Genomic DNA, 20,289 nt, shown 5'->3' on the forward strand with positions numbered 1-20,289 from the left:
ATTTTGATTTTCTAATCCATTTCAGTATTCTAATCGTCACCCCCCAAATTTTGTCTTAAATCCTACAGTTTAAAGACAAACATCAGACAGTACATTTTATTGCTAGCGTCCTCAAATGTTCTTATGAACCTCGAATCTATTAGTTCCTAATTTACACACACTGGTGATCTGAGGCATGTTGAACAAGTTTATTCACATGTAGCAGGCCTACTCCCTTGACCCTTCCCATTCCATGGGTTCCAACTCCACAGTTTATTCCTCTGATGCTCTGGTTTCTCCTGTTCCTTTTTGGTAAGTTACTAAAAAATAGTTAAACTACCCTCATTTCCCAATTTCCAAAAGGCTGTTTTTGGATTATTTTAACATGGTTGCTTTATATGCCATTAATGTTCCAAAGCTTTTCAAAACTTGATTCTGGTCCTAACTGGTTCGATTTAGAACTCAAATCTTTCTTTTCATACCATTTTGTTTAAAATACTGAACTGATTTTAGATTGTAAATGTAATATATATTTCCTATATAAACATCTGTGAAATGTTAAGAACCTATTAAGAATGGTCTTAAAAATGAGTTCTCGTACATGACCGAGAAGCCACTCATTTTAGTAAATGCCTTTTAGGCATGCAGTACTTGAGTTATATTAGAGACCGTTGTGAGGAAGAAGACAGCAAATTGAGGGGAGAGCCAGGGACCAAAAGCAAAAACTGATAGGCATAAAGAAACAGAACATCTTTTACTATTAGAGTTTAATATTTCATTAGTCCGTGAATAAACATGTAGCAGTGAGAGAATGGAGGGGCACCTGGCTGGTTCAGTTGGTAGAGCATGCGACTCGATCTCCGGGTTGTTAAAAGTTCGAACCCCACGTTGGGTGTAGAGATTAAAAGTAAAATCTTTGGGTGCCTTGGTGGCTCAGTTGGTTAAGCTCCTGCCTTTCGGCTCAGGTCATGATCCTGGAGTCCTGGGATCAAGTCCCGCATCGAGCTCCCTGCTTTGCAGGGAGTCTGCTTCTCCCTCTGACCCTACCCCCTCTTGAGCTCGTTCTTGAGAGAATGGAGACCAGTCCTATAGGGTTAATTTTCTGAAACTTTGAAGCAGTTATTTGCCTAGACTGGGTATTTGCAGTAACTACAGCAGTTAAAACAACTGAACTACATTGAAATCCATTATAAATTTTCATGACATCAGCCCAGATGGGACTTTGTCCTATCAGCTCTGTAGCTACCAAGGACTAAGGTGAGGGTTCAGTTGGGGCCTGACAAGGAGAGAAGTATACCACATTTATAAGGATTGCAGTGAGTACTTGGCCAAGAAGAGAGCAGGCATCTGTAGGAAAGATGGGAAGGAGCAGAGTGAACAGAAACTTCCAGGAAGCCAGGTTCTCCCTGGAAGTTGTAAACCAAGATCAAAGGCTAATCAGCTTAACTGTCCTTTTGTTCATTTGCTTCGTTCTGTCAGGGAATAATGCACGTGAATGCTTAATAGCTCATTACTGTCATTTCCCTGCCCCCTTTGTCCTTTATTTAGAAGTCTTAAACCGGCAATCTAGGAGAAAACATGAACCAATACTTAGGGTTCTGAGGATATACGGCTGGGTCCAGGTCTAGAGAGAGGACGGAAAGAACCGAAGCAGATACATGTAACAGACAAGGGTACGAAACAGTAGCCCATCAGTGGCAGCCCTGGTAGGGTAAGGATGAAGCTGTTCATCTGGGAGGAACTCATGGGGCCCCCTCAGACTATCCGGGACCAGGAATGAGCAAAGCAGCCTGCGGAAGCCCTGGTGAAGGGCAAGAATGCTCCTGTAAACTGCAGGTTCCTGCTCACTTCCAGTACTGAGGTTTCACAGTGGTAAGAGAAATGCCAGTAGTAGCAGTAGACGTTCTTGACTAGCAGTCCTCACTTTATTTTGTTAGATTTTCAAAGATTTTATTTATGTGACAGCACAAGCGAGCGCACAGGCGGGAGCAGCAGCAGGGAGAGGGAGAAGCAGGCTCCGCGCGGAGCAGGGAACGTGATGCGGGGCTCGATCCCAGGACCCCAGGATCATGACCCGAGCCGAAGGCAGCCGCTTCACTGACTGAGCCACTCAGGCGCCCAGCGGCCCTCCCTTCTGACCACTTGTAGTACACTGAGTACAACTAAAGGTGCTGGCACATGGCGGGGGCGGGGGCGGGGGGGGGAGCAAGGGAGATGGTGCTCTTTTAGGGGAGGGGGGGGGGGGGGGGGGGGGGGGGGGGAGGGGGGACAAAGGCTGTGTAAAAGTAATGGGAATGCGTACAAATGCACCTTAACTACAGCGTTTATTTACAGCCTTCATTTTCCCACACGTGCAGCCCAAACACTATGCGTCTTAGAAATGATTAAACAACAATGGCAAATTTCTCACCTCTAAAATATCCCTTAAATTGGGCTACTGAAGGCCAAGTCCACGACGCGAAGACAGACCACACTGGGCAGCAGTGTGAAGTCGGCTGAACGAACACTGCTCATGCACAGAGCTTATGCTGAAGCCAGGAGCCGTGTCCTCACTGTGTGTGTCCACAGAAAATGGTAGTGCTGCTTCTGTTCAAGTGGTCAACCCTGAATGGGTGGCTCAGGAAGTATCAAATTAGGAATTTAAATAGTCCATGCTATACCTATTGTTCTTTGAAGTTCAAGTCTGAATTCTCTTGTTTTCTTCACAAGACAGTTGAACAGAGATGTCAGTTCTCAAGTTTAAGTACAACTACTATGCTAGGCCACAGCTGCTCCTGATTCGCCCACTTTTATTTGCCTTCATTGCTGTCGCTGTCGCTGTCGCTGTCGCTATCACTGGTCAGTGAGGTTAGGTTTCCCAGGGCTTCCCTGTAAGGAAAATAAACTAGAGGGTTACACTGCATTTTAGGCTTGGGGGAGGGGACTCTGCAACTTAAACTCTAATGAAAAGGGAAAAGTTTCCAAGAGCCAAATCTATAGGCTCTGACATGTATGACAAGTGAAATAAATAGGTATCACATCCTGGTGTTTTGCAAAGAAAAAAGTTCAGGAGGAAGAAAGCTATAAACATTGAATGGGTAGATGGACAAATCGTCTGCTCCATCTGATGCAGGACTCACTTTTGTTCCTGGCTGATTGCAAAGTCAGCCATCACTCTCTGGGTGAGGCCTTCACAAACAGGCAAGCTGAAGGCACTTGCAAGCTTCACTATCTCAATGGCCTGGGCAGGGCTGCTGGATGCTTTTGCACTGTCCATAAACTCATTCAACAACTCATTTCTGTAAAAGAAAGGCAAAATGTCAACATTCCCCAACTAAATCCCTGAGCCCCCTCACAGATTCATATGCAAAGTAAAACCTAGTATCCTATAAAGTTGAGTCATGAAATCCACAACAGTAGCTTTGGAGGTAAACTTACATGAAGGGCAGCATGAGTGGGGGGAGGAGCAGAGGGAGAAGGAGACTTCCAATGAGAAGCCAGACATGAGGCTCCACCCCAGCACCCCAGGACCATGACCTGAGACAAAGGCAGACACTTAACCAACTGAGCCACCCAGGCACTGCCACGAAGACTAAAGGGTCAAAGATACAATGAACATCGATCCAGTGTGCCTTCATTAAGGATCTGTTGTTCAGTGTATGCCCAGTGTGTTGCAATCAACAACCACAGATTAAAAACAGTGCTTGCTTCAGGATGCCGTAGATGGTGGAAGCAACTGTCCATTTGCTTGAGCAGAAGAATGCTCAATCACTGTGACTGAGGAATGTGAAGAAATTCCAATCATCCCATGGTAAGAGTTAAGACCATGCAGCTAATTCCAGGATGTGCCCAGGGAGGCTTGTTAAATTCAACTTACCCAGGGATCTTATTATGCTTCTTGAAAAGCCCCAACATTTTCCTGTTCAAGATATGGAGAAAGATATGAATATAAATAGCACAGAAGGTGAGCGGATGATCACAACTGTTCTCTGAAGTTCCTGAAGACACAGATCTGTGAGCTCCACGGGCTCCCAGCCCTGTTCACATCTAAAGCACCTTCGGTGCTTCAACTCCCTTCTCCCAAACTTCAAATATGTACATTTCAAGTTTCATAGGCAAGTCTGATTCGTTGCCAGTGTTGAGAATTACTGCGGGGGGTAATATCCTCTTCTCGAGAATCACTTCGGTCCTCGCAGGGACAGGATGCACCCTGTGGGCAGCAGAGAGGGATGCAATAGAGTGCGATCTCTTTCCTCTCTTACGATCCCAGAACGGGATCAGTGTCCTAGAATTACATTGCGAAGAGCAGGCTCAGATTAAGGCATGAGTCTCATGTAAGTGCTCACCAGCATCCTGCCACATGCAAGACAAAGGTGAAACACATACATTCAGCTCCCATGATTCAGCTGAGGTCCGTACCCCTGCGCCAATCATCACAGCCTGATTCGTAACAAGTGCGTGTCAACCTGAGTTAACAAATTCGAGCATCAAAGGTTTGTCACTAGCAGTGTAGCAGGCCATGTGTGTGATTTACACTCCTAAGACCAATTAAGGTAGCAAAGCCTTCATTCACCAGCTTTTCCTGAAGACAGTGAACACCCACATTTTGGGCTGACCACCCTATGTTCAAGTTACTTTCTTGTGTTGAAAAATCCATATACAAGTACCCCACTTACTGAACAAAAGTATTCTTTCTTCTCTGCTTTTGGAAAAAGGAATGCATGTAAAGTGTCCATTCACAAACACTAAGAATTAGTATGTGAAGCAAGGGCTGATGAAAACACCTAACTGGTAGGTACACAGTGACACAAACCAAAGACGGTTCTAGTCAAAGCCATTTTTATTTTTTTTTATTTATTTGACAGAGAGAGAACACAAGCAGGGGGAGTGGCAGAGGGAGAAGCAGGCTCCCCGCCGAGCAGGGAGCCCAACGTGGGGCTCGATCCCAGGACCCCGGGATCATGACCTGAGCCGAAGGCAGATGCTTAACGACTGAGCCACCGAGGCGCCCCTAGTCAAGGCCGTTTTTAAATGTCAGTTTCCAGAAGTCCAAGTGCACAGCCTGCACTTGAAATACCTGGATAAGCCAAATGCCCAAGGCATTTTCAAAAATAAGATTCTTTGATCATTCTATTTAAGTGGACAGGACAAGTGACTACTTGCCCATGGATACAGAAAACAGGTGAGAAATAGAGAATTAGCCCTTATTAAGCTGTGTCCTCTCTTAAATACAACGTATATACCATACTGGTCTTCTAAAAGTTTCCTTTTCAGTTGGTATTTGCAGTCCCAGAGAAAACTCCTTATGTAGAAAACTCATTTTTCTGATTACACATCTAATAGTCAAATTAGAAAATTCTAGTGACTGGGAAAATGTTCTCTGAGATCCAAGTACAAATGCTTCTAATTTACACTTGTGGTTTTGTACTCACCAGGCTTCCTGCGTTCTGCCAGCCCTTAAAAAGAGGACAGCTATATAGTTGAGACAGTTGGCTGGCCACTCAGGAGCAATCTGTCTGGCATCCTGGCCCTCGTAAGTGGATTTGATATCTGCAGCACAGTCAGCAAACGCCACCTGAAGCTGAGAGGCCCTGAAGAGTCAGCAGAACTGCCTAGCTGGTTTTAGGAGAATCTAAGTTCAGAAGACTCCACAAAAGCGTTGACATTTTTGAGCTATGCATTTTACCATTTGAACCCATCACATGTATAGTACACCAGCAATAAAAAAGAACGTACCCTGCCCTGCTCTGGGGTAAATAATTTGAATATTGGCCACATCCTTCAAAAATACATTATGGGTTTTCTTTTTAGATGGGAATTTTTTCAAAAAGCTACTACTGTCAAGACAGTTTTGGGCTGGAGGAATGAAAGTGACTTTAGAAATGGGATTCTGCTAATGGCTGGGTATGTTTAGATGTAGAATTTAAATCTGGGTTTAGGTAGCAGAATTCTCTGTAACATCTCCCTGATGAAACCAAGGAACTTACCCTTACAAGGTCCACAATGTTAGAGAACGTACTGGTTAGTACACTTCTAATCACTGTAACATAACTTGAATCTGGATATAACCCTACCTCTGGTGGGTGCTGATCCCTTGCCATGAGCATCAGAATCTCTTCTTTCAGGTCATTGCGAGAAATGTGACCATATTCTTTACTATCTTGAAACAGAAAAAGAACATAGTGAATGGTGATCACTGTCATGTAAAACCAAAACTCTTCGGCTGACCTTTGTCCACTGTCACAGTTCTTGGTGGGTGAAAGTCAGGTGCTGACACTATTCCAGGTCTCCAGGAAACCAGCAGGATAATTCACGGTAAAAATGGATGAAGGAGCGATGGAAGGCAGTAACCTGCTCCCAGTCAAGTGCGAGACACAGCATGTGCACGACTCTGGAGCAGCTACCAGCTCCATATGGCAAGACACTGTTTTATAGCACCTGGTAATTGTCAACCATCTTTGATGTAACAATCACTAGAGCAATCTTGTGAAATAGGTCAGGGTTATGGTCTCAGTGTTCAGACATGGAAACCTGAAGCTGACAGAAAACTCAAGTTGCGATCACCATCACCTACCAGATGAGACACAGCATCTTCTGCAGCCAATTTTATACACAGAAACGCACAATCACGCCCATTTCTTAGAAACTTATCACTGACTGGTTAACAATTGAGTCACAATGATGCAGCATGGTACAGACGAATAACAAAGGCTTTGCGAATGGAGACCTGAATTTTGATTGAGGGTGTGCCATGTAATTAGCACTAGGATCTTCCCTTTGTCGTGTCACACAACAAATGCACAAACTCTACCTTTTCCTGTCACAAAGGAACTTATTTAGGTCACTTTCAATGCATTTTTACTCATGCAATATTATACGCAATGTGAGTCAACAACCATAAAGCAGACCTTAACTAATATATTTAATTTAGTGAAAAAAAAAAGGAAATTTCCATCCCTTACATTAATCAAAATGTAGGGCAATGAAGTGAGATGGGCCTGAACATACAAACTGAAACCAACCTTTCCAGATTTGAGGAATCATTTCTAGCCGGTTGGCCACATCCAATGCTTGGAGAAGGTCTATCAAAGTTTGGGAATGGGGAAAGAATACCTGATTAAGAGAAATACGAATACATTTTTAAAGTATTAGCAAAGATACCCATAAGCACATCTACAATGAGAGGTCATGAATCATCTTACTGAAGGTATCAGGTCCTTGTACCACTTCAACGTGACATCAATTTGTTCCATTAGACAAAGCAAACTGAAGAACCTGGAACTGTAATGGAGAGAAAAGGTAGGTTTAATCTCAGATCCCTAACAACAGAATGACTGAATTACAGCACAGCTATAGGATATGTTCCACAGAATTTAAAATCAATTTGTAAGTTACAAACAATGTCAAGTTACATGGGCCAATGCTTGACTCAAGAGGTGCTAACTATGTTCTCTGGACTTCCCAATTAATACCTTCTTATCCTCAGCTGGCCATTCATGACTGCCTCCTCATGCTCTCAGCTCACGGTGAGCCAACAGTGAATATCACATTCACTTTAAAAGCATGCAATGTGAAGCAAGGATATGGACACATAGAAGACAATCATCACATGCCTATTAACAGGCTGCCTCCTTAAATTCCTGTTTTTTTGTTTTTTTTTTTAAAGATTTTATTTTTTAGAGAGCGAGCAAGCGAGAAACAGCATGAGAGGGGAGAGGGTCAGAGGGAGAAGCAGGCTCCCCGCTGAGCCGGGAGCCCAATGTGGGACTCGATCCCAGGACCCTGGGATCATGACCTGAGCTGAAGGCAGACGCTTAACCATCTGAGCCACCCAGGCGCCCAAATTCCTGTTTTTATCTACCTGAAATCAAACTCATTTAAGGAGTCTCTTTGGGCTTCATCTCTGTATCTTCATCTTTAAAAACAAGAGGCTGGGGTGCCTGGGTGTCTCAGTTGGTTAAGTGTCTTCCTTCAGCTCGGGTCATGATCTCAGGGTTCTGGATTGAGCCATGCATCGGGCTCCCTGCTCAGCGGGGAGCCTGCTTCTCTCTCTCCCTCTGCCCCTCCCCCTCCTCTAATAAAATCTTAAAAAACAAAAAAACAAAACAAAAAGAGGCTGTGTTGAAATTGTTAGGGACCTACCCTACCATACATTCAAAAATATAAAATAGGGCCTAGAGAAAAAAGATAATGTGTATTTAAAGCATTACAAAGAAAAAGAGTTTAAAAGATACACAGCAGACATCTCAGTCTGGCAAATCAGTTTACCACTGCTTGAACTTCCAAGTGCTCAATTAACATGTACGGTAAGTTAGGGGCATGGTGCCTGCAGAGATGACATAGGAGGGCTACCAACAGTCTCCCACTTACAGAACTAATGGTTGTTTAAAGAAGCTCCAATAATGCAAAAGGATACATTTCCAACACACTTACTAATAGAAGTTACGCCGATGATCTGGTCCAATGAATTTCCAGTTGTCTCCAGTGTTTAAAAGGCCATGTACTTGATAAGCAAGTTCTAGATCTCTGAGAAACGAGCACTGAAAATTTGCAAACAGTAAGCATCACTCAGATTTATCAGCCAAACGGTGGCTCATTACATTAAAAAGAGTTACTTGTGGAAATACTCATGCAGATTCAATGTATTACTGGTTGACAGCAAATGAGTTATAAGATTGAGGGGAAAAAAAAAGGCAAACCTCAAGTTATGTGAAATTTAAAACAAGATGATTTTGATCTAGTGATTGTACCTTTAGAAATCAATCCTATGAAAACACTTGGTCAAAGACAGAGTGCTCATTTCAGCATCACTGTATTTGCAAAAAATCCCATGAATTAACTCCAAAACACACTCACAGTAGAAGAGTTAAAGTAAATTGTAGTCCCTCCCTCCTATGAAATACTATGTTGTTGTCAACAAACAAAATATAATGGAAATGTGTCTGGTTGTGTGTGTTTGAATACCTAGAGGAAAAAACCTACAAGGATACACACTGAACTTTTGGAAAGCAATTATCCTTAGGGAATAGGATATGCTAATCCATTCTGAAACTGCCTAAAACTTCTTCTGATTAACATAAAATGAAAAACCAAAATTCAAAACCATTATCAATTTAAAAAGTCACAAACAGGTAAACATGAAATACTCTGAAACCTTATCTGAACAAAGGTGTGAAAAAAAGAAAACATATACAATAAATAAAGGTAGAGATGCTATGTGAATTAGTATAGAATTTAAGAGAAAAAAAAAATTTGGACCAAAGACTAACAGAGAAAGTGAAAGAATTAGGGGAGATCCCCAACCCCGCACGAGTTACAGAGGAATTTAAGTGGATAAAAGGAAAAAGAAAAACAAAAGTTAAACAAGAAACAGTACTTACTGCTCTCATGGCTGACTGAAAAAACATATCTGAAAATCAAAGTTCACAAAGTCTTGGTTACAATGGGTAAAATATATTTTCAAGTGAGCATTAATAAAAATCCTAAAAATAAAACTCAAGAAAACTGTTAATGTGTAAGTTAAACCTAAAGGAATAAAAACTCTAGGAGAGGAAGCATAGAGCAATGCTCCACACGTATTTTGGCTTCTTCAGAATAATGACCATCAGACAACTAAGCTAAATTAAACCCTGTCCTATCATAAGGTCTCTAATAACTGGCAATCGGGAAAGCAGGCTCTTTGTTGCACACAAGCAATTTCTGTGCATACCGTCATCTGGGTCCTTTGGGGAAAATTTCTGTCCTGTTAATTCGTTCATAATGTCATAGAGTATGAGCGATGATCCTTTTGAAGGGTTTTCTGCAGAACGAAAAAGCAATTAGGCTTCATAAGGAGTCCCGTCTGTACCCCCACCAACCACACAGAATGCAGTTCAAGGGGCCACACCTCCCCTTCCCCCTGCAGCGGACTGCCCGGCATACAGCTGGCGGAGCGCATGCTCGTTGAAGGAGCAGATGCACACACTACAGAGGGGAACTCTCCATACGATCTTGGACAGTTCCAGCTCTTTGGCTATGTGCTCCCAGCACACTTGCCCTTCCTCTTTAATCTTGTCTCAAGCTTGACTTTCACCGAAGTGGGAGACACACACAACCTCACCAAATCTACATACTTCGAAAAACAAACGTTTTTTTGCTAGTAATCATTTGTGTTACGTATAATCAGGATGAAAAGGCCAAGAAAAAGAAAACTGTAGAATTAATGGATTTAGGCAATCCTCTTAAAATCACATGAACTGAGTACTAATAAGTATAAAATGCACCTACACAATTCCCAACACATCACCTTATTCATACAATCTGTTCCCTACCTTATCCGCACACAAGTGATAGTGTAGTTTTAATGACAGTACAGATGTATTTCTACAATTTCCTCAAGCGTGTTTCCATTTGCTGGCATTTCTAATCATTTTATCAATTACATAATAATCTACATGTATCCTTTCTTTAGGCTTTCTCCTTTGAGTAAATACGTGTAAGTGGTTACTGCAGGGAGCCAGTTTACCTATGTGTACAAATGGACACTTCTCCTCTGAGTCTGCCCCCATGTTCCCGAGTGTTACTTAGGAAGCAGAACGCAGCCGAACCGAAGTGATGTGTGATGGCAGAAAAAAATGCAACAGGCTTTGGGGTCAGAAACACTAGTTTCACTATAACGTCATCAAGGTTGAGTAAAATTTTAGAAGATAATTATTGTGGAACCTGTTTACCTGTTTCCAAGATAAAGTCTGTTACCTCTTCCCCCCACTGGCACCCTAAAAAATAAAAATCCTCCTCATAGGTGAGGATGTGGATTTTGTAAAATTAGTCCACCAAAACAGAGATACTCAAGTTCTTCTCTGTTTTATATATATAAAGTCAACCACAGGAGAAAAGGACTGAAGCAGTCATTTCTGAACCCAGGGGTTCTTTCTCAGGTTGGGGCAAATGGCTAAAAACTGACAGACTAGAAGTGCCTACTGCATGCCTTCCAAGCAGAGACAAGACACTGGGCATAGTTCATTTCATCGTTACGACCCTATGGTATTCACTCAGGTAGGGTATCCAGTCCCTCTGGCACAACTGGTAAATGATGGAGGTGAAATTTCAGCTCCAGTGTGCCTTGCTCTGGAGTCCGTTCAACAGAGCACAGCTCCTACAGGAAGTGGCTGACCTAAAGCATGTGACAAACGGAGCCAAAAGGTTCTCCTACAAGGTCAAGGTTACGGTGGAGCAGCACTGTCCAACAAGTCCCTGTACAAATGGGAATGTTCTCTCGCTGCGTCACTGCATACAGCAGCCGGCGGCCACACGTGGGTACCCAGCACTAATTCGATGAACAAATCTTCAATGTCCTTTAACTTTCATTAAGGAGGCATGTGTGCCTAACGGCTATTTGCCTGAAAAGCACAGCTCTGGAGGGGCAAAAGAACTCCAGAGTAACATACCTTCTGACCATTTTTTTTTTTTTTAAGTCTTTTTATTTTTGATTTTTTTTTTACATTTTTATTTATTTATTTGAGAGAGAGAGAGAGTGAGAAGATAGCATGAGCAGGGAGGAGAGGGGGAAGCAGGCTTCCCACCAAGCAGGGAGCCCCATTCGGGGCTCGATCCCAGAACTCTGGGATCATGATCTGAGCTGAAGGCAGATGCTTAACGACTGAGCCACCCAGGCGCCCCCATTTCTTTGTTTTTAAAGATTTCACTTACTCATTTGAAAGAGAGAGAGAGAGAGCACGAACGGTAGGGAGGGGCAGAGGGAAAGGGAGAAGCAGGCTTCCCGCTGAGCAGGGAGCCCGATGCGGGCCTCCATCCCAGGACCCTGGGATCATGACTCGAGCTGAAGGCAGACGCTTAACGACTGAGCCACCCAGGCGCCCCACCTTTGGACCATTTGTAATTGTACACCAACACTGTTAGTACATTTAATGGCCCTGTCCCCTCCAGCTGGAATAACTTTTTGCTCAGGCTACAGGAATGTTAATTTGTGTTCTCTATTCTTAAATCGTATGTAGTGAAAGAGACCTGTAACAATCACATAAACATAAGGGAATGTGTCAGCTTTCTATATAAATTAATACATAACGTCATACATACCATGGTGATAAAACAGCTGAATAATATAGTGGTATGTTGCAAGCGAGGGTTCTAAATTACCAGGTTGACAAAAAAATAAGAAAGAAGTCAAACACAGCTGTCCAAAAATACAGTTTACTGAGGCACACTGAACTAAAAACACACTGACCTTGGTATTTAAGTAAAAGATGATACATTTCTATTCCTCTGAACAAAGACCTGTCGTAGCTCATTTTAATTAATGTTAAGTGGAAAGGGATCATAAACACTCTTAGAAAGCCTTGACATATCATTAGTAAATGTTATAGCTAACGCACTTATACTATAATTCTTCGTTCAAGAACACTAAAACATACTGAAGTGAACTGATGCCCAAACAACCTTTAATAATTACAGAAAACTATACAACATAGTAGCACATTTAGGTTCAAATACTTAATTACGCTAGCAAATGTCATGGGATTTAAAACTACTTAATTCTTAAGTGAACAGTTCTCCCCAAAAATCCACAGAAAAGTACCTAAAATATTAAAAGAACACTGTAATTTGCTATAAAGAGCATGAAGATAAAGGAGCTCCCACCATTACTAAATATTTGTAATGCCAAATGGTGGAATCGAAGTTCTCAATACATTATATAAACGGCAAAAAGTTTACCATCTCTTTTCTACCTGTCTGCATCTAAGACTTCTGGCCAGCACTGGCTCAGCCTCCAGGGAGGGACATGACACATACTCACCTATTCCGATGGCTTTCATTTCACGAAAGGTCTGTAAGGCTGGCAATCTGCCAAATGCATGAAATCTCCGGAGGCATTTCAGAATGGTATTAAATGTCTGTAGATTTGGTTTCACCTTCTGTGCAGCCATTTGTTTTAGCAACTCCTAGTTGAGTCAAAAGCGTAAGTCTCGTTTCTGCCTGGGTAGGTAATTTGTCCAATTAACTAATATTACACACTAAAAAAGAACTTGGCTCTCTGGCTAAGTCTAACGTTACTAAATATATCCCTAATTTAAGAATTATCTATTAGCAGGACCAGTCACTCTGCCTTTTAGAGAAGTCACCCCACCTCACTTGATCAAGGGGTCCAACTGTCTTCACCCTGCCTAGTAAAGCAAAACAACAGACTAGAATGAACTGCAGTGTTTTCCTTTAAAATAAGCAGCAGTATGGTATAAAGACACACAAACATGGTATTTAAGTAAAAGATGATACATTTCTATTATTTATGTAAAAACATAAAAACATTTCTATTCCTAAGTTATTTAAATCCAATGAACATAATTTTTCAGACTTACCTGATAAAAACGTTTCAGTTAATATACATTTTTGTGACTAAAAAACTATGATGAGAAATAAAGCAACTGAGGTCTTTCTGAACTCTGGGTCAGTTAACGTTTCTTCTCACATGTCAGACACAGCTATTTAAACTACAGGGTTGCTGGGGGGGTAAACACACAACCGCTGAGTGCCCAGCGCTGTTGTATCTGCCATGAAAATGTGCAAAAAATGCTGTCTCCACCCCCTTTATTTCTAGGAAAAGGTATTTTAGGCCCATCAGAAGACAAACTGAGGGTTCCTCCTTACCAGTATATTATTCCATTTGTCCTCCATATTCTTATTCACACTCAATGCTGTTGCTTCAATCAATGCATTGAAGGTGTACACATCAGCTGTAAACACAAAAATCTGGGTTGAAGTTTAACCCCTAAATGCCTCAGTTTAAGGCAAAGAAGTAATACACATGTGGCTCCTAGCTCACTTACCATGTGCCCACAACACTAGACAATCACCCCCTGCTCTGGATCTCTCCTCCTGCTTCTATATATGCCAATGAATACCAATGCTACATGAAAAGATAAAAACTGAGCTCATAAATGAGGCAAGATCCAAATATTCTGCGGATTCAAAAATGTTGTTTTTTTTTTTTCTTAAGATTTATTTATTTGTCAGAGAGAGACAGAGATACCACAAGCAGGGGGAGCGGCAGGCAGAGGGAGAAGCGGGCTCCCTGCTCATGTGGGACTTGATCCCAGAACTCTGGGATCGTCATGACCTCAGCTGAAGGCAGATGCTCAACCAACTGAGCCACCCAGGCGTCCCAGATATTACAGATTCTTAACGAAAGAAAAAGAATTCTCCACAAACACACTTACCACGGAGTCTGTTGTTTAATAATTCAGTGTACAAGTTTAAAGCCTGCACAGGAGCTCGGTGCTAGGACAGAGAAAGCATAAACATTAAGCAACCTCTAACATGTTGACTTAAGAAATACTTGCACATCGACTGTTTTAGGGTTTGAGAATACAGTAGTAAACAAAACAGACAAGGTCCTGGTTCTCATGAAGTTTATAATCCACTGTGTGGATACTTTGCCTCCCAGGTGACATGTGTAATTCCTGGCGATATTTCTAGTTGTCACAACTGAGGGCTGGGGAGGATGTAGTACTGATATGCAGTGGGTAGAGAACAGGGAGCTTTTCTTTTTCTTTTTTTTTTTTTATTCATACCCCTGTGTCGAGGGCTGACTTTCAATAGATCGCAGCGAGGGAGCTGCTCTGCTACGTACGAAACCCCGAGAGAACAGGGAGCTTTTAAACACTCTACGTTGCACTGGAGAGCCCCCACGACAAATTATCTGGCCCAATTGTCAATAATTCTGAGGGTGAAAAATCCTGACTTAGTGGAAATTAAAGATAAAAATAGAAAAATAAATGTTACCTTCACCATTCCTCGGATCATTGTGCAGTAGGAGTGTGAGTTTTTCTCTGGCATTAGAGCGAAGATTCTCTCAGCATTGTTTTTTGCCCTAGACACAGAAGAGTAAACGAACCAGGGGAAACAGGAAAAACCAATAGCTATCACAATCTCTTGTGAGTTCAAAATGTTCCAAGCACTGTGCCAAGCACTTCATACACACAATTCCTACCATCCAGACAGAGAGAGAGACATGGTTATCATTCTGAAAAGTGGGAAAAACCGAGGCTCAAAAACCTCAAGTGGTCCGCCTTCTTGGCAGTTAATGACAGAACCAGGACTGAAAATTTTTACAAAAAATATATACTCACAATACTAAACAAATAAAAAAAAGTGTACAGAGGGTATACAGTGAAGTTTGCCCACCCTCTCTCAACCATATACAACTCCCCAGAGGCCACCACGGACAAGCAGTTTCTCCTGAATCTCTCTCTTGTATTCCAGCGTGTACGTGTCACACTTGGGTGCATCTTCCTTCCTTCTTTCTTCCCTATCAGTCAATCAATCAATCAATCAATGTAACCATGTTATAGAGACCATGCTGTATCTTGCTTCTGCCTCTTTACAGAGGTCTTGGAAATCAGAAGCAGGATTTGAGCCAGGATGGTATGCCAAAGTCCATGCTCTTAACCACTATGCGAAATTATTAACATCTACTAAAGAAATTTAATGTTTGATTCTATTCAATTTATCACTTCAAAAGACTTCAGATATTAATGGTAGCTCTCCTCCAGATGTCCACGTGAAATCTCTCTTACACATTTCTATTCAGTTAACTTAAATTCTGAAATGTTAGTTAAACGTTACTCACCTTTTGTCTGGAAATGCTGAGTATTTCTGCTTGCTGGCCAGCAGCCTTACTTTAGAATTACATTCTAGTGTATGTGTATTCTTACGTAAACAAAATTAGCCAATCTTTCACAACAGGAGGTACATATTGCGAGTAGCACTGATGAAACTACCCAAGAAACCAACATTAGGTGAAGGTGACATGAAGTGAAATGGGGTGGGGGGGGCTACAAAGAATGAAGTGTCAACCTTGTACTGCTGGTTGGAAGTAAAGATCCTATGGAAACGAGCTCTAAACGCATATGAATACCAAGGTCACATTTGTATTGTATGCTAAAAACAAATTCTATTTTAGAAAACTTCAGGAGCACCTCTTTGGGAACATGCCAAGCGCCATAAAAACCCATACTACAAGGTTCTAACGATGTGTTAACATACCTCCATGTGACTCCAAACTGCTGATCAGCCTTCTTAGATTTCTCATCATTTTCCTCCGCGGCCTCCTCCTGAAATGAACCATCAACAGAAATAAAACAAAAAAATAACAATGCAATGCATTTTCCTACTTAGAATACTTAAAATCACGGAAAGGCAAAGGAAACTTCGGAAAAATAAAATACAGATCCAACAGAAGGTGAAGAAAAGAACCAAGTGTTCATTTAAAAAACTGATAATTTTTTCAGCATAAATCAGCTCACTGAGAGATGAAAAGTAAAGCTAGCACTTAAAACGAGAACTGATGGCCTGTAGATAGATGAAGCCAGTTCCCTGCATAGCCTCACTCAGAGACAGAAACCGGAAATCCAAACACAGCCTGGCTTGAGCTGGTTCTATCTAGCTTGATCCACACAGAAATCACGTAGATGCCTATACATTTTAAAAGACTTAATTACTCTGTACGTAAATACTCCATATTTAGTGGAGGAAAATTAGACATAAACGGAAGGAAAAGCACTTTTCATTTTCCCTCATGCATATGAAAGTATTTCAAAAAAATGAAATATTGTCTGCCTATCTTCTCATTTATCAATATATGGTGCATCTTTCCACAGCCAAATAGACCTACACTACACCATCACCACATTACCATAATCCAATGACATGCCACTGGACATCCAGTTTTCCACATTTTTGTAACTACACGTATGAATATTATAAAAATGATGTATATAATCTTTGTTCACATGACCTAAAGATGTCCTTGGGATCTTTTTCTAGAAATAAAACTCTTGGGTTGAGAAATTAAGATAGAACTCCCTATCTACAGGCCAGCCCTTGGCACCGTACCGCTCTGCACCCCCAGCAGTGTGGTCACTCCTCTCTGCCCATGTTACGTATGCATTTTTGGGGGGGGGGCTGGGGCCCTGGAGTCTTTCCCTGTTCCTTACACATCATATGGTTACTGTAAGTAACAACAGAAGAATTTGCCTAAACATTTCTGGTCAAAGCTTTGCCTGCATGTGGTAGGCAAGGTCAAAATATTTTTAAGAAGGAAACCAGAATTAAAATAATTGTTTTAATCTTTCTTCCTCCAAACCACTTTTTATCAAAGCTACTATACCATATCACGTCTCAGAACAAATCTCTACTACCCTAACATATGGCGTTAAGAACCCGCCTTATGTTGAAATGGTTATTGCTATCAAAAGAAATTTTAAAAAAATCACTGCCAAAATCCATTACCAACTCTTCTGATTTTTCACTTTTCTGAAAATGATAATCAGATGAGGGCTCCTTGTCACCATAGTAACACAACAAATCCAAGAGACTATTACTTGTTTCCAAAGATACGGTGGTTCCTGTGGGTAGGAGAAAAAAAGGGAAAGAAACATTGAAACATTAAAGAACTGAAGCTCACTGGATTAAAATTCTTCACTTCTTCTACAAACTGTGGCTTTCTTGGCTCGTATTTAGTGTCATGAACCATTCTAAGAATGGATGAGTACGCACTCCACATCAACTTGGAGGAATGCAGACAGGGACACAATCCCTACTAACCATGGGGTCTGACAGGAGGGACTAAAGCACAAGACAATGCCTGACCCTGTGCTCACTTATTTTACATACTCATGTCCCCAGAGAAACGATCTCAAGGTTTTAACTATTGTTTCCAAACTGAACACTCTGCAAATTACTGCCACTTAGTTCCCCTGGCCCAGTTCCATTTTTTAACAAATGCAAGCAGAACTATTCCACTTGGATCCAGGCCCTCACTGGAACGCTTGCCTAGAAATACTAGCATAAATGTCTAATTATCGTAGCTTTTAAAAAAGTGATACTCGGCGCCTGGGTGGCTCAGTTGGCTGCCTTCGGCTCAGGTCATGATCCTGGGGTCCTGGGATCAAGCCCCACATCGGGTTCCCCCTGCTCTGCGGAACCTGCTTCTTCCTCTGCCTGCCACACCCCTGCTTGTGCTAATTAATAAATAAAATCTTAAAAAAAAAAAAAGTGATACTCAAAAACGTTATGTTCCCGTCTTGACACTAGGGAAAAAAAGGGAACAGGAAGTATTATTTTTTCTAAAGAAAATATACTAATAAAAATGCCAATCAGGAAATTTAAAATCTCAGAAAAGAGCACGGCAGAGTGGAGAGAAGAGAGGCTGTGGAGGGAAACTGGACTGGCTGATCTTACTATCCCAGAACTGTGTATCCCTGGAAACTTACTTAATAACCAGCTTCCTTTATAAAATGATTATAAAACACAGCACATAATAGAATTAAATTAAGTAAGTGAAATGTCAAGCAAATTGGTACTTATTAGGGGCTTGACAGTAAAACTTTCTCCAACCCCCCCACAGCGTATCGGCTTGTTCTGTGACTCCGAGCTGCGGGTCTGACACGCCGTCTTTAGAACCGCTCGCTGAATGTCTGCGTGCGCCTACAGCACAGTGCATGAAACTAGAGCAAGACCGGTCTGAGCACGACGTGCTTGAATGCAGTCTTAGCGTTTACCATAGTCAATGAGCAGAGGCAAAAGCCTCTCTCAGTTATAACGTGCGTCAGCAATGCATCTGCATATCCAATGCCACGGCAGACAACACACCAAAATTCTCCAATCAGATACAACTTTCTGTAAAGGTTTCTTGTGTTCGAGAATACACGGAGTGATTCCGTCCAGTTCCTATCGCTTCTGTGTTTGACTGCTTGTTATCCTAAGTCACGGAACAGCACTCTGGAGTCCACTAACTTACAATCCTGCTGCCTTTGATGTCACTACAGGTACACTCGTCCCCTGGCAGTTGACAAGCCATGCAGTTTAGACCTATTCTGCTAGAGGGTCATCCAGATCAAAGTCAGAGAGCCAGAGAATGAGAGACAGAAATTCTGAGAAATTAAGTGATTTTTTTCCCAAGGCCACAGAGCTAATCAGTGTTAGAGTTAGAATCAGTATCCCAGTTCAGTGCTCTTTCCTTTTTAAATATTCCTCTCTTGTCTATGTCTCCAAACATATTTAAAGAGTACAAGAAATCTGAATACAGTTATGTACACACCTAACGTTAAAAATGGAAGCCAAGGAAGAATGGCTCTATAATTTCTCTATCTGCTGCACAATACAGCCCAAGAGCACAGTAAACTAAGTTGCAACTCCATCTCACTTATTTCACTTATACTTTGAAAGCTGAAGCACAACTTGAAATATTATTAACTGTTAAAAGCACGAACACCGCATCAAGTAGAGATCCTTGTAACCTTTGCTCACAACCAGCAGGATCACGTAACCACAGCCCACTTCCGAGCCCACGTTCTTAGGAGTGCTTTAAATGAACTGAGTCACCTGCTTGCAAAAGTTGATCAAACATGTCCACAGAAGCTCTGACTTTTTTGAGTTTGATTCTTTCCCTCAAGGCTGCTTCACTTATATCTTCAATCTGAGGTTCAAAGTACTCAGGCATTAAACACTAGGAAAAGAAAATGGCTAGTTACCACAAACAGGTAAAAGGGAGCAGGACTAAACTTTTATCACCAACACACAAAAATAAAACTTCACTGTCCCAATTCATGTTTCATGCACCAGGTACCACGTGTACATCTCTGCAGGAACTAGAAAAAAAAAAAAAAAAAAAAAAAATCGAAGAACCCCTCCAGGATCCAAAACAAGATCAATTAACTATCTCCTAGCTCAGGGAGAATTTAAAAGCACCCCAAAATAAATAAATATTTAATTCATATCCAAAGAATCCGGTTTCCAACTAACTTCCCCACCCTCAAGTTGAACTTGTCTCATCCCCTGCCGAAAACTATCCTTTCTCCTTTCCTTCCAATCTTGTTTCAAAGTGTCAAGAGGATACCTGGTTTGCACAGGGAGAACCCTTTCAGCCCTGATGCTTCTTTTACTCTAAAAACATTGACCATCACCAAGGTAGGCTGATTTCACCTCACTCACTAGTTTATTTCGATACTTATTGAATGCCCTTTTCTGCCAGGCACGAAGCGAGGCACTGGAGGCACAGATCAAAGTCCTTCTCTACCTTCAGGGTTCTCCGCATCTAACGGAGAGAGCAAGGAAGGAAAGAATCACAGCACAGCGTGAATGTAAACGACGAGAGATCTGGAAGGTGTGACAGTGCTGTCTGCCAGGGAGGCAGGGACCCATGGAAGGCGTCAAGCAGAAGTGAGCTCATTAGCACGGAAGAGTAACTGCTAATCAGAAACATCCAAGGGCTCGGGTGGGCTATCACTGCCACTGTCCCCACATGGGACTCGGGCACTGTCACCTGCACAATCACAA

The 20,289-nt window shown here is 41.9% G+C and overlaps 1 protein-coding gene, 1 long non-coding RNA gene and 1 other non-coding gene across 4 annotated transcripts in view; 1 reads left to right on the top strand and 2 right to left on the bottom strand.

The window, feature by feature from the left end:
- On the top strand, positions 1-5,731 carry LOC118007899. The gene is made up of 3 exons (XR_004678518.1): positions 1-2,147; positions 4,828-5,140; positions 5,394-5,731. It is a non-coding gene; the product is annotated as an uncharacterized LOC118007899 (long non-coding RNA).
- PTCD3 (pentatricopeptide repeat domain 3) overlaps positions 2,285-20,289 on the bottom strand; it is a 27,761-nt gene continuing 9,756 nt past the window's right edge. For both annotated transcript variants that reach the window (XM_035001132.1, XM_035001131.1), the window contains exons 7-24: positions 19,336-19,459; positions 17,242-17,357; positions 15,997-16,064; positions 14,734-14,821; positions 14,169-14,229; positions 13,600-13,685; positions 12,752-12,896; positions 12,034-12,084; positions 9,668-9,757; positions 9,339-9,367; positions 8,392-8,498; positions 7,161-7,239; positions 6,981-7,071; positions 6,033-6,118; positions 5,391-5,539; positions 3,836-3,877; positions 3,099-3,257; positions 2,285-2,847 (exon numbers count right to left, since the gene is read on the bottom strand). In XM_035001132.1, the coding sequence (XP_034857023.1) occupies positions 2,769-2,847; positions 3,099-3,257; positions 3,836-3,877; positions 5,391-5,539; positions 6,033-6,118; positions 6,981-7,071; positions 7,161-7,239; positions 8,392-8,498; positions 9,339-9,367; positions 9,668-9,757; positions 12,034-12,084; positions 12,752-12,896; positions 13,600-13,685; positions 14,169-14,229; positions 14,734-14,821; positions 15,997-16,064; positions 17,242-17,357; positions 19,336-19,459 (1,650 nt within the window). In that variant the 3' untranslated portion in view covers positions 2,285-2,768. The remainder of the gene's footprint in view (positions 2,848-3,098; positions 3,258-3,835; positions 3,878-5,390; positions 5,540-6,032; positions 6,119-6,980; positions 7,072-7,160; positions 7,240-8,391; positions 8,499-9,338; positions 9,368-9,667; positions 9,758-12,033; positions 12,085-12,751; positions 12,897-13,599; positions 13,686-14,168; positions 14,230-14,733; positions 14,822-15,996; positions 16,065-17,241; positions 17,358-19,335; positions 19,460-20,289) is intronic.
- Positions 4,265-4,401, bottom strand: LOC118008345. The gene has a single exon (XR_004678662.1). It is a non-coding gene; the product is annotated as a small nucleolar RNA SNORD94 (small nucleolar RNA).

This window comes from Mirounga leonina, unplaced genomic scaffold, assembly GCF_011800145.1.
Source record: "Mirounga leonina isolate KUSES-001 unplaced genomic scaffold, KU_Mleo_1.0 Mir_125, whole genome shotgun sequence".
Taxonomy (NCBI): domain Eukaryota; kingdom Metazoa; phylum Chordata; class Mammalia; order Carnivora; family Phocidae; genus Mirounga; species Mirounga leonina.